Here is a 14,999-nt window from a genome sequence, read left to right as displayed (position 1 = left end):
TGACACAGATTACAGCAATTTGAAATTTAGTATTAAAAACAGTTAAAATAAATTACAGTCAGCAGAGTACAGTGGCACCTCAGTTTAAGATCAGCTCTATTTACGAACGATTCGGTTTACAAACTCGCAAAACTGGAAGTAGTGTCCCGGTTTGAGAACTTTACCTCGGTCTAAGAATGGAATCCGAACAGTGGAAGGGCACCAGCAGCGGGAGGCCTCTTTAGGGAAAGTGCACCTCGGTTTAAGAACGGTTTCGGTTTAAGAACGGACTTCCAGAACGGATTAAGTTCATAAACTGAGGTATCACTGTATGTTGTTTGGAGGGAAGTTTTTTGAGGGGGAGTTTTCCCTTGATATTAAGACCCAGAGTGGTATATTCATGCATTCAAAGATCAGCTGTAGAACTGCTTTTGACAACCTTCTTCTGTCTTTGGAGTAGTTAGACAGCACCACTGAAGCTATGACTGGTACAGGATGACACTACCTGTAATCTATTTTCTTATTAACTAAAGAGTATTTCTTGCTCTCTCTTTTAACACTGGTAGCAAGTTTTGTAGTGGGCTGTGTTTGACAGACATGTAAAAAGCTAGACTAGCTTTACCAACCTGGTGCCTTCAAGATGTTGTTCACCTCCAACTCCTCATCAGCCCCAGCTAGCATGGCCAGTGGTACGGGGTAATGGAAGACATAGTCCAAAACATCTGGAGGGTGCTACATTGGAGAAGGCTGTGCTAGAAATCAGTTCTACTCAGTTTACTTGGAAGCTTCCCCATTTCTGGACTGGATGGTCCTTGTGGTCTCTTCCAACTCTATGATTCTATGATTTCAACACACATGCATTATGTATCATTTTGCCTCTGTTAAAACACATTCAGTAGATACTGTACACAGTTGTCCAATATCCATGTACATCAAGGGGAAAACTTCTAAAGGTTTTGTTTTTACAGGTATTTTAAAAAAGCTAAAAAATATGCAACGTGTTCCCAGCAGATTTAAATGTATTCCTATGTCTTGCACTTAACTGCCTTTACTAATGACTACTGTGTAGATTTCAGTGTGTTTTAATAGTTGCTTCTGCTTCCAAAGGAACAGGCACTTGTCTTATAAACTTCCAAGTTGTACCAAACTGTCCAGTAAAGGGAAAAGTAGCAGACTTTTGTATCAACTTTGGCTGCAAAGTATGATCACTGCATGCTAGAGCTTAATTTTGAATTGCCTAGAACTTGAAACAAGCACAGATCAATATTTATTAAAGTATGTATATGCTACATATACATACTGGCGGTATACTGCAATAAAACACAAAACATCATTAAAAACAATGCAAAACAATAATTAAAATGGTGTGCCAGACTAAAAGAACAATGCAAGACTTGTCAGTATAAAAAGATATTGAGGATACACCTAAGAGTCAAAAGTGAGGGTGCTCGCCGGATCTCGGCTGAAGGAGTGTCCCTTACCTGACTTCTAGTTGAGGCCAGTTGGACCTATTTAAAACAGGCTAAACCGTTGGCATATAAACCCTTTCGACCAGTCAGCATTATGTACTCAAATAATAAGATTTTAAATATCCAAGCTAAAGTTTTATCAAGGACATGTTTCCTTTTCCAATAAACCCTGGAGTGAGAGAAAATAATATTGCTAGAAAACTATTAGAGTAGTTCATACATAAGGCCTATTCATATTCCAATGTTGTTGCCTACAATTTTTAAGAAGATTCATTCTTCTAGTTTTGTTTTACCCAGTTTACCCTTTTTATTCTGCATTATTCCCTGGAAGGGCCAGACATATCAATAAATGTCATAGAAGAGGTGTGGTTTTTTATGTTTTATTGGGATGCTTTCAAAATATTTGTGCCCTCCACACTAAAATGTCATGCATTAGTGATGCAAGCATTGAATAGTGGAGTTCAGAAATGGCAAAAATATTTCTGTGGCATAGTACTAAGCTTATACGAATGGTTCACGTACATTAATAAAGCTCTACCACATGCTGAAGAGTTGAAAGTTCTTCATGTGCCAACTCATTTGGATATTGCACATTGTTTGTGTAGGCATGAAGCTGGGACCAGAAGCTTTCAGGTTTGATGGTGGAGTTGAGGCAATTGCTACTAGACAGAATGAAAAATACTACATCTTACGGCCTGAAGTTATCGAAACCTACATGTATATGTGGAGATTCACTCATGATCCAAAGTACCGGCAGTGGGGCTGGGAAGCTGTAGAGGTAATGTATTTGTTTGTTTCTTTAAAGGCTTAATTTTGAACAATGTCTTTTATTTTCACTCAGAATAAGCTTGCCTAGTAAAAATTAATGATTTTTCTGCCTCATGTGAATTCAGCAGATCTATTTTTATAATTATCCAGTTCCTTAAATAATTCCTCATTAAGAGTGACCTTATACATTGTTTCTAACTCTTTGATTTTAGTTCCTTGGTGCCCTCCATACATTGTGCATTAGCTGGAAATGACTAATAAATTGTCAGTTTGAGTCTTAAACAAACGGGAGGTAAATATTAATCCCTGTGACCCACGTGTGGGGGGTAAATAACAAAAGAATCCGCTGGGTGCCCAGATTCAAAACATGGAACTTTGCACACTCTGTGGCAGAAGAGAGCCCCCAATTGCAGAGTTTAAACACACAAAAGTCTAGCAGCAATATAGCAATAGGAATATAGGTTGTTAGACCCTTTTACAGTGTTCTCTTTTTCTACCACTCTTGCAATGAACTGACTACACACTGGTAAGTACGTTTAAAATGCTTTATTTACAAAACCTTCCAGAGGTTCCAAAGATTCATGCATTTATCCAAGCAGCAGCAAGGAGAACACTGGCGGAACACTCTTGGGTAGAAAATACAGAAAGCATCAAACACATGCTTGGAACTTGCTTAGACACATCTTCTTGGCCAGTTACATGGCACAGAGAGAGGGAACAGGAAGAGAAGGCTTCACTTCCTCCCACATCAGAGAAGTGTGACCTGAGTCTAGGAACAAACTTCTCTGCTCTTAACCCCTTCATGTACTAACTAGCACTCATGCATAGTTATGTTTGACTGCTTGTTGTTTAGTCGTGTCCGACTCTTCGTGACCCCATGGACCATAGCACTCCTGTCTTCCACTCCCGCAGCTTGGTCAGACTCATGTTTGTAGCTTCAAGAACACTCTCCAACCATCTCGTTCTCTGTCGTCCCCTTCTCCTTGTGCCCTCACAAAATATGTTTGACTGCAGTTTCCCACAGAATATCCCAGACAGTTCTCCACAAATCTCCTATTTCCTTTTGTTTGAAAAATAACTATTCATTCTTTTTTAGTATCCTTCAGTACCTCACTCTATTTTAACATGAGTATATTCAGTGTCCAATTCCTTGGATTTATTGGCTGCCGGTCATGTCAAAAGTGATCCCAAAGCAATAATTACATAGCAAATACCACAGCCAAATATAAAGTTCAATGCAACTGTAATCATAAATATCAAAACATGAATATCAGACAAATATTGAAATGGTAAAACCATAATAGTAGCAGCTGCAATCACTCACTGGTGCACTTCTCAGTAGGGCCCCATCAGCAGAGACTAGGATAACTTCAAGTATTTAAGTCCCAAATTATACTGTGCCCAGTATCTTTCAGTATCTTTGACTTCCATCAGAATGGTTGGTGAGCTGGGAAACACATCAGTACAATAGGAGCTTTGTCTAGGTATGGAATAAAGAGAGTAGTTTTTCTACTCTGCATGTCCTTTGAGTTCAGGAACTGTATCCCTTTGAAAAAACTACAGTGTAGGGAATTTGAGGACTCCATTTTGACATTGTATGTTAAATGGATCAAAATCAATGATACTTTGAATAGTAATCATTAACTGGTCTCATTGGCTTCAATTGGGCAGTTGTTTTACATTTGTTGTGATGCTGATGTTTAATCATGCTATTTTATATTGTTTGAATTTTTAACTTCGTGCTATTAGGTGCCCTGAAGATGTTTTACATTAAAGGGCAGGGTGTAAGTTTTAAAATATCAAACTCCTCTTTTCCTTTCTTTGAATTCAGGCATTGGAAAAATACTGCAGAGTAGATGGCGGCTATTCTGGTGTTAGGGATGTTTACAGCAACCGTCAAACCCATGATGATGTGCAGCAGAGTTTCTTCCTTTCAGAAACACTCAAGTAAGCAATTGAAACCCTTCAGTTTAAAAGTTGAAGAGCTAAGAGTCATTCATCTTTGTATGGGCTGGCGTAAAGGGCAACAGAACAAAAAAGGGGTATGGGAATATGGGGAGTCAGGACCAGGAGAAGCAAGCAGGTTATTGCTAGTGGTCTTTCAAACACAAGATGTTCTGTTTACTGAAGTCCCATAGTATTTTAACAGATGGGAGTGTTGCACATAATCTTGGTATATGGTGGAGAAAATGAGTTCTGCTTTTTTTGGCAAAGAATTGCGTAGAAATGCTGTTCGTGGCCAGAATAGAAGCAGGGGGGTACTGCTGACGTCTTCAGCAAGCATGTCAGTTCAGACAAGGACATAGAAAGAAATGTAACTGTGAACAGGAAAGCCAGGGCTGTGATCAGGCAGATTGGTTCCAAGTAAGGGTGAGGCTGCAGTCATTTGGTTCTGTGCCTCTGAAAACTGACATGTGGGTAGTGTGTTGGACCTAGGACCTAGGAGAACCATGTTCAAATTCCCACTCAACCTTGAGCATTGGACCCATCCCTGTTTCTCCACTTACCTCACAGTGTTTTATGAGAATAGACTGGAGGAGAGAACCATTTATGCTGCTATGAGCTCACTGAAAGAAAGTCAAGATATAAACAAATACTCGCAGGACTAGAAAGTCCTGCGATTCAATCCATCTCAGATAGAAATTTGCTTAGTTACTTTGAATTCTCCATTTTCTGACCCAACCCTACTTTCTGTAACATGGGAATAATAAATATTATTAGTGAGAATTTATGAAGTGTTTTCAACTCTGGCAATGTGCTATACAGCCATACCTCGGGTTACAGACACTTCGGGTTGCGCACCGCGCCGAACCCAAGGGTTGGCAGACATGGTTTTTCCTTGCCCCATTTTATCCTTGCAACAACCCAGTGAGGTAGTTTAGGCACAGAGACTGTCCCAAAGTCACATAATAAGCTTGAACCCTGTTCTCCCAGGTCCTGGTCCTACTAACCAACTAACCACTACGCCACATTTAAGATATATTGCACTTTTATTGATCTAGGTGTTTTGAGAGATACAAATGTTCCATTATTATTCCTATGTGAGCCTTCCAGTTTTGTAGTTTGTTAAACATCCTTTTCTTTTTGCCAGGTATTTATATTTATTATTTTCTGAAGATGATCTTCTACCGTTTGAACATTGGGTCTTTAACACTGAGGCACACCCTCTACCAGTTCTGAAAAAAGAAGAGGAGGAAAAAAGAAAAAGCCAATAAAATAATGCTGAATTCTGTTTGGGACACACAATGTAGTAATTAAAATTCCATCATTTTTTAGTTTTGAATCAATCTTTTGCAGTCGGGTGTCTACCCATACAATATTTATCAAGGGACCTAAAGTAATTAATTATAATTAAACGTATTTATCTTTTGACAGGAATTGTAACTTGTCATCTCTAGATTTTGTTAGGCTGCAGTGTGCATCTGGCCAAATAGAATACAGAGGTCAGCATGTTACTTGTTTTCCGTTTTGTTTTTGACTGCAAAATCCTTTCCTCCTCTGTGAGGAGATGTCTGCTTTAAGCTGTAATACTTTGCTGTGTTGCAAAAAGCCATAAAGAATTAAGTATGAAGAGCTTTTTCTTTTTTAATATATGTTAATGTGGTTTGTCTATTACTAGAGACAAATCTGACTGTGACAGCCTCTTCTTATGCGGGTCTATCATTAATTGGTAATTTGAATACTTTAGAAGGTGTTCTGTTCATAAGAATAGTTTCATCTCATCTGTGTGCACTATTATGTTAAACTGTGGCTTTTCTTGATAGGCAAAGTCCAGATGTTGAAACCCTTATCTAATAATTTTAGAACATAACTGCAAATCAACTTAAACACAAGTAAATTTAGAGTCCTCCCCCCCCCCCAATATTTGGTTTCACAAGCAGCCACAACACCAAGATCGTAGCAGCTGCCATCTGAACTTACCCTTATTTCCAACAATTTGAGACTGCAGTTCTCAAAACCTTCTGTTAGTGCAAAGATTCAGCATTATTTGCATTTGAAGGCACAACCTGGTGTCTCCTGAAACTTGTAATTTCTTATGAGAAATGGGCTGATCTGTGAACTCCTCTATGTTAAGCCTTAGTCCATTTCGAGACTAGGACTGGCTAGTGTTGCAAGTATGTTGATTGCCATTTCAGACATTCCACTGTGTGACCAGGAACAATGCTGTGGAAGTAGGAAGAGAAGGTGCTATGCTTTAGAAATCCACATTTCAGCTTTCATTCACATTTGAGAGATGGAAACAAACCACTACTGCTTTAAATGCTTTGCTTTAAAAAATATTCCTCTATGTACTCATATTAATGAGTGTTAATCAAAGTGACAGAAATGGAATGTTGGTTGAGACAGCCCAATTTTTTTCAATAACTTTGGTTAGTAGTCTAATCAGAGGATGAAACAGCACCGCTTTTTCCAGTTTACCAGTTGGGATGCCTTTCTGAAAAGAATAGCTTTTAATTAGTGGTTAATATATTAAAACTACTTGACCACATAGGTGCTTGTGATTTAACAGGTCAACACCATAGCCGCCAAGTTTTCCCTTTTCTCGCGAGCAAGCCTATTCAGCATAATGGAATTTCCCTTAAAAAAGGGGATAACTTGGCAGCTATGGTCAACACTGTTATTCTAATCTACTGCAACCCTTGTTATGCTAAGAAATATGAGAACCACAGATTTGATCCAACACAGGTAACTCCTTGGTAGCTAAAGGACTTTTTGGAATGGTGCATAAAATGAGTGATCCGCAGATTTAAAAAATCTGGTGATAATCTGCATCAGTTTCTGCGCTGATGAACAGCTTTATACAATGCTAACTTTCAGTATAATAGATTTTCGCAGGACTATGCCACAGCATTTGTGAAGGTCATGGCAGTGTTCTGTTGCACAAGATTAGGCCATAGGAATGAAATCTCTTATATTTCAATCTAGTAAAATAGTGAGAACACACAAGCAATAATTCCCCCCAAATTTATGTCTGATTTCTCTTTCTGCGCCTCTCCATGCTACATTCATTCCCTACCCACCCATCCCAATTTTTTTAAAAAAATTATTCTAAGATCAGGCATGGTAGCTGAAGAATCAAAGGAAACCATGCGAGTTGCTGGCACACATGTATCTCTGTTTATTACAAATGAATTGGCTAGCAAATTTACTTATACTAAAACTTGATTATTATTCAAGACTGATGTTCAAATAATTGGATATGGTGTTGGTATATGGATTTTTTAAGCCATCACAAGAACCATTATAATAAAGTATAATAATGAAAATACAAGCTTTTTTCCCTTTATTTAACTAGAATTGGTGTCATGTTTCTGATTCTGGACTTCTGCTAACATCTTTATAGTCCAGAAAATCAGTTAGACTAATTAAAATAAGCCTTTCATATGCTCTGTTCTTGTGCTATGTGTCTGTGTGCTTAATTCTTTACTCATTTACGTGAGACATTAATTCAAATGTTATTCACGTTAAACATTTTTATTTGAAAAGAGTTTGAAAGCCTGATGTATAGAAAATCAATACTGTGGTAAATCTAAACATTTCTTTACTATCTGCTATGAGAAACTTTATATTTTATCCTCCCTTCCCCTCCCTTTGAAGGAATGAAGGTGAAAGGAGCTTTTGCTTTATTTCTAGCACACAGGCTATAATGCATTTTTCAAACTGCAAAGAACATCCTATTGTATCACCCAAAGCACTATTGTGTGTATATTCAAAGTCTAAATGCAGAATGGAATTAAATTCTCAATTTTTTTTTGAGCAAATAGTGGTGGCTTCTGCCATATAAAGAAAATATATGCAACACACAAGCAAGAGGACAGGGTCAAAATATACTCAGCCGTACAGGTATTCTCATCTGGTAACTTGGAATGATGTAAGCCTGCTGGTATTGATTGGCAGAACTCTGTTTTTAAGCTTAATTGGCTCTTCAAAACCTAAAATGGGAAAGCAAATGCAAGACAACAATTAAATGTAGGGCTACAGAGTCACCACAATTTTAGAAGGTTGCTAACTCTATAAGTTTTTTTATTTTTAATGATATTTTTAAATGATTTCCTAAGCTTAAGTTACAGCTTCAACAGAAGAACCCCCTCTTACTTTCTGTGGAAGCTAGTTTTGATGGGGGGAATCCATCTTCTGAGCAAATTTCTCCCACAGAGGCATAGTAGTATAATGTGAATTGTCTTATTTGAGATCCTATATGAGGAATAAGCCTTAGAAACAAAAGCAGAGGGCCTCTTCTAAGACTGAGCCAATAAAAACGGCAGTGATCTTGGATTACCTAGTATGGTTTTCAGTTTTCTAATATAGTATTCCATTTCTGCCTTCTGACTAAAGTCCTGCCAGCCTCCATTTTAAACAGGCTGCCTTGTAGAATTACCATGCCCTTTTTTTGTGCCAATTGATTGCTTCTCCTCTTCATGCATCAATCTGGAACATTTTGTTTAAAAAATGATCTGTAGATATATAATCTGCTATGTATAGCTAAGACAAATTGTCCTGATTTTCCAAGGTCAAAATCCTTTGGATCACAATATTTTCTGTTCACTTTAATAGGCTTTTAAACATTCCAAGAGATGGCATCATTGAACTTAAGTAGGCCTTTGTAGACTTGTCCTTCTGGGCTTTCAGCAGATGTTCATACATAAAAGTATTGTCTGGTTGAGCAAAGCTCAGTAAACCCTATAGCCCTCAAACTATAATGCCATATGTAGTGAATTGTTAAAAACAATATTCAGTCCAACCCCATATTCTAGGCAGGATATACTACTACACCTTAAGCTCCCTGTTTCACAAAAATGTCCTGATGGAAGCCTTTAAAGGGAATCATTTTTCCAACACTCTCTAACAGTAGTATTTTGTCAGTGGTTCAGTTCCAGTTGACATCTTTTATTGCCTAATGCAGGCATAGGCAAACTCAGCCCTCCAGATGTTTTGGGGCTACAACTCCCATCATCCCTGACCACTGGCCCTGTTAGCTAGGGATCATGGGAGTTGTAGTCCCAAAACATCTGGAGGGCTGAGTTTGCCTATGCCTGGCCTAATGCATAGATTTCTCCCCTATTTGTTGCCAATCTTCCAGTGAGGACCTCATCAAAACCCACTGGTGCCATTTTGGGGAAACCTGGCCAAATGTGTGAAATGGTTACTGTGCTTCTGTGAAACATTTTTTTTTGTCAGTCACTATAAACAGAGTCGAAATAGAAATTTATAAATGCAGCAGGAATTGTACTGGATATTTCTTATTTTTCCTCTTGCAGGCAATTTAGTGATTATTTAACCAGGTTTATTTTCCTTAAGATATTTGACACAAGTGTTTTGATCAGTTAAATATTTCTCTTTATGGGAAGTTTTGATTATAGTAGGTTTTTGTTCATTGGTCTTATTATTTGAAAGAGCACAATGTTTCTATAACATACAGTAATCAGGTTGTATGTACAAGCTGCACTATAATGTACCTTTTTTGTAAAGTGATGTAAGTAGACAAGAAGATTGTATCCCTGTAGAACTGCAAAGTGTCAGAGAAACATGTTTTTATATCCTCAAAGCAGTGATTTATGTTAACACAAAACACCAAAGTATAAAACTTCAGAGTGATCACCATTTAAAAAGTTGTAGCTACAGTCCTGAAATTATTTACAATGGTGTAAATAGCTTCAGAATTAACTTTTAGTAAAATAACACTGTGTTTACATTCAGTAGGAGTAACTATGGGTGACTGAGCTAATGCTGACCACTGTATATGTAATTTAAGGCAATTTTTAATTTTTAAAAAAGTGTCTCTTCCTGTTTCAACAGTGTCTAAATTTACATTGCTCTTCAGCATATCACACTGCAGTTGTTTAAATATATATTAAATCCTAAGAAATGCGAATTTAAATTCCATGTTTGTTTATATGACAGCTCTATGATACCCGGTGACACCTTGTTGATTCAGTAAACTTGTGTGGTCATATTGTGTATTTTTTTCTTATTATTTCTGCATATCCCACTTAGTTTTCTTCCACCTTTATAGAAATCTCTGAAGTTATAAGAGAACAAAATGCTTACTTTTTAAGAACTATATTTGTAAAACAAAACAAAAAAAAATCTATTGTGAATAAAGTCTTTTAATACAGCCTCTTATTTTGGTGGATTTTTTTCCCCTGCACTGAAGTGCTGAAAGGGTTAAATGTCCTGTAAAGAGGAAAAGTTATGCTGGATAGCTGCATGGGAGGTAATGTACCAAAACTGGTTCTGCAGATTTATTTCTACTACAGTACTTACTAACTTAACCAGAAGTAGCTAAACTGCAGCCTGCAAGCTATATCCAGTCCTTGTCCAAGTGATTTTTGGTGCCCCATAAAGCCACTCCCCCAATAATGTGCTAATATCTATGTGTGTGTAATCTACTGCCCTGCTATTTTTTTTCTTAAGGAATAGGCAACCCTGCTGTCAATTAGTCTCTGTCAGTCTGGTAAACCGGTGGAGGGGCAACATTTCTTCTTTTTGTGGACTCTCCTTCATTGGTTTTTAAGCAGAGATTGGATGGCATCTGTCATGGATGCTTTAGTTGAAATTCCTGCATTGCAGGGGGTTGGACTAGAAGGCCCTTGGCAGCCCTTTGAACTCTACAATTCTATTCAACCCCTTCTCCCCAAGGCACAGCACCATTCTTACAAGATTTGGTGACATGATTGGAAGGTCTTAGGCTTAGAAAATGGGAAGAAGCAATATGACATTATTCGTACTAGAATCCTAGGGAAAAAAGAGGTGCTGTTAGCTCAATCGGCCTCTAATGGAGCAATCTCAGCTCAGGTCATCCCAACATTCATGTGAGCTTGGGAATCTTGATGAACATGACAGTACCTCCATTTAATAATTTCGCAAAAAGAGTCTCCTACTTAGGATTCCTACAACAGCCATTCTACCTTTCAGGCATAAGAAACCAATGAGCTAAGGATATGGTTTTTAACAACAACAAAAAACTTGCATTTGTGACTTCTGGACAAAAGGTAAGATCAATAAATCCCCTGAAATCCTTTGAGATATTCTGTAGTGTGTAACTGAGCAGCACATGTTTACAAAAGAAGCTCCTTGTGTGATTCTTTCAGTTCAACCCAAGCATTCTAGTTAGTTGGCTCATCTCCCAATGAGTTACATATAAATCAGTGGGTCTACTCTAAGTATGGCTAACTGAATCAAATGGGATCAAGAAAGGGCTTATCTGTCACCAACCTCCTCCAAATCAAGATAGGCTGAGTCACAAGACTAAATGGATACATTAGTTTCACCAACAGGTACTGCAAGGGAGATCTTTAAAAACTTCCACCAGCCTCATGTAAAGGTCACATTTGCATCAGAGATGGGAATCAGTTGCCCTCCAAATGTTGTTGGGCTACAGCTCTCACCATCCAGGACAATTGGTAGTGCTGGCTGGAGCTGATGATACAAACTCATTCAAATTCAGATGTGGGCCATATGGACCTTAAAGTTGCAAAGCACACTTTCTGCTACTGCTTAAAGAAAATACTTTGCATAATAGTGAGGAACAGCGGTTGGAGAGATCAGGTAGTCTCTCTTGTGAGAGACGCCACCACACCACTGCCCTGCTGTTGAAAAGGCTGCTTAGGTGTTCCTACAGGAATGATGCAGAAAGCAAAGAAAGAGCAATGCCAGTGTGTGGGTCAATGTTGTTTTTGCTGTTCATGCTTGCCTAGAAAGATATGCTCCAGAATTTAAAAGCAAACACACTACAGAATCTCATCACTGTTTGTTGATTGCTTCTTTATATCAGTCTCAATAGATGTTTAGGGCTGTTGTGAAATGACAAGAATTGTTTTGAAGGAGCTTGACTCGCCTTGAAATGAGTTTACAATTGTATTAGAGGTCAACTGAAGTCACAGCCTTGTGTTAAATTTAAGTCTTGGATGAAAATACCCTTAAGCTACACACACATCCACCCCTAGAAGGAAACTGAGCACAGTCAACAATGACCTCTGAAATACCTTGCATAGGACTGAACTATGAAACTGGTAACATTCCTTTTTCTTGTTAGCATTTGCATTGTTATGTTTCCTCCAATTCTGATTCCGAAGTTGCTAAACCTCTGACTCACAGTGAGCAAAGAATTCTTCTTAAGACTCTGACTAATACCAGATTTATCTAGATTCATGAATTCTTTTTTGCTCTCAGATCTGAAAACACAGGGTTTCTTAAGAATCTCATGATTGTGTGACAAAGTTACCATCTCTTGTGCAAAGGTGTTCCACTAGGGATTTCACCAAAGTATACTGCTGAGTGACTTTAAGTTAGCACTATGTAGAATACATCCCACTCCCTTGTGCATTGTGGATTTTTAAGGGAAGGGCACTGCAACTTTAAATAGTTGCCTTAGAAGGTACTGGCCGACACACTAGTGAGCCCCTGACCTACAAGACGGGAAAGGCAAAACTCTGAAAAACCCAAGGGTGGAAATAACCTAGATGCATACCGCAAAGTACGCAACGACATGCCTTTTGAACATATGACATCCAGTGCAGAAGGTATAAACAATTTGTGCAAATGTGATTGTTCAAGAGCTGCAGGGATGCTTCACAATATTATGATGATTTCTGCACCTCTCTCCAATGGGCCCATTTCAAGAGTTCTCGGTGAGCGGAACCAAAGTCATCTCCACTATTAAGCTCAATACTGTGCTGGTTTCTCAAATGTTAGCACAGTGAAATGACACTGAGACTCACCCCCAAGCTACATCCAGACAAATGTTGCAACAAAGAAAACCAGCAAAGAAAAAAGAACAGAAAGTGAGAAGTAATGAATTAACATTTCAAAAACCAAACAGAACCTGAGTCTGCACATTTTACAGATCCAACAATGAAGGGAGATGAAAGAGATCTCAGTCCTCAAAAGCTAAATTCGGCGGGGGGGGGGGGGGGGCAAATGAAAGCCACAGTATGTAAGTTTCAGTCACGGCAAGGGCTACAACCCTGCAGCTGTTTAAAACCTTGCCCCACTGGAAGGAGCAGGAAAGGTGAAAAATCATTAATAACGGTTCAATGCCTGTATTTAGCCTGTGTATCAAAAAAAGACCTCCTGTTCCAAATACGGAGTGCCACATCCATCCATCCCACTAAACTTAGGGGAATGGAGCTTCTCAGAAGCAAACAGTGAAATTATGTGAAGCCTGCAGCACCTCAGGTTTTTTGGATTCCAGCCCTCATCATCCCTGAGCATTGTTGTTGTTCACCAACTTTCATTCTGGTCTACCTCACAGGGCTGTTGTGAGGATAAAGGGGGCAGAGAAGGACCTTTGGGTTTGTTAGCTGTTCTGAGAGCGCTTGTGCTGAAGGATGGGATGGGAAATGTTTAAATAAAGCAAGTAATTGCTTTATTGCAAGTAATTGCTCTGAACACTCTTGGACACTTTAGGAATCCTAATAATGATTATTATTATTAATTTTCCAAGCTGTAGCACACTCCTGGCATCTCCCGCTGTTTCCTAATCCTTGGACAGCTGTTATGGACATACACACACACACACACACACTGTATATTCCTGCCTATAAGACTACTTTTTAACCCAGGAAAATCTTCTCAAAAGTCGGGGGTCGTCTTATACGCTGGGTCGTATTTGTTATACGGCGAGTATATCCCAAACTATATTTTAAATGGAAAAGTTGAGGGTCATCTTATATGCCCAGTTGTCTTATACGCCGGAATATATGGTATATGGGGGGGGGGGAGAGAGAGGTTTTCTTACTACCGTACTTTCCTTTCATGGAGCAATTTCAAAATAAAATAAAAAGCTTGAGCTCTCTCTGGGGAACAAAAACTTCGTGGACTTTGATTTTTACACTTTCCCAGCCAAAAAGGAATTAAAGAAATTATTAAAGATGCCGTCCCTTTCAGCTGTTGACTAGAAAGGCTGAGTTTAATCAAGAATCTGGAGCAGCCCAGAGATGCTGTTAGTATTTCAAAAGAACATCGCTCAGGGGAGCCACATGGGAATCGGAGGACAGCTACAGGGCTCTCTCCTACCAGCTGGTCCGCAGAGCTGCTTTTATTTCTCAGGGTTTGGAATCAAGGAAGGTGTCATGGGGACAGATGCTGAAAGGACAGGAAAGAAGGCTGGGGCTCCATAAGAATAATGGAATTAATTTAAAAATGCAAATTGAACAAATAGAGGAGCAGATGTGAAGGGAGACAGAGCTCCTCGTTGGGTTATATCCCCCAACATTCTCACATTCACATTCGGTTGCAAATGCCACTTTATTTATATGGCTAAAATGTTTTTAATCAAGCAATAAAATACTGTAGGAGCTTTCAAAACATGCACATTTATTTGCACAGTGAGAGTGTTTGTGTAACTTAGGATGGTGTCACTTTAAGTCCCCTCCCCTGGAAGTACAGTATGATCTTAAGAAGTCATGCTTCATATTCAGCAATGTAGTGGTAATAATCTCTGAAGGGCAGAATCTTTTCATGACACACCATTCTAAGATTGTATTGCAAAAATAAGGTTTTGAACACTGCAGACCCCCTGGCTTCAATGCCAAACCGATTCCCCACCCCTTATACCTCCAACCCTTTTGCTTACCATCCAATCTGGATGAACTCAAATGCTTATTCACTATTTTGTGACTGTTCTGGTTGGTCATAATAAAAGAATTCCGGCACCATCCTAAGGTAGCAGTTTAATCCTTAGCCATGAATGTGAATGTAACCTCCCTCTTCCTCAGCTTACCTTTTTTTGGTGGATGGCTCTTTGAGAAAAGCTTAGCTATTTGGCATTCAGACGATTGG

General features: G+C 38.7%; 1 protein-coding gene across 1 annotated transcript in view; it reads left to right on the top strand.

Annotated features, from left to right (window-relative positions):
* MAN1A1 (mannosidase alpha class 1A member 1) overlaps nt 1-10,332 on the top strand; it is a 60,111-nt gene extending 49,779 nt beyond the window's left edge. Inside the window, exons 10-12 of the mRNA XM_035109187.2 lie at nt 2,054-2,226; nt 4,048-4,163; nt 5,308-10,332. Of these exons, the coding sequence (XP_034965078.1) occupies nt 2,054-2,226; nt 4,048-4,163; nt 5,308-5,431 (413 nt within the window). The 3' untranslated portion in view covers nt 5,432-10,332. The remainder of the gene's footprint in view (nt 1-2,053; nt 2,227-4,047; nt 4,164-5,307) is intronic.
* Nucleotides 10,333-14,999: the final 4,667 nt, after the last annotated feature.

Source organism: Zootoca vivipara, chromosome 3, assembly GCF_963506605.1.
Source record: "Zootoca vivipara chromosome 3, rZooViv1.1, whole genome shotgun sequence".
In the NCBI taxonomy this organism is placed as follows: domain Eukaryota; kingdom Metazoa; phylum Chordata; class Lepidosauria; order Squamata; family Lacertidae; genus Zootoca; species Zootoca vivipara.
This window is presented reverse-complemented; position numbering and strand designations above follow the sequence as displayed.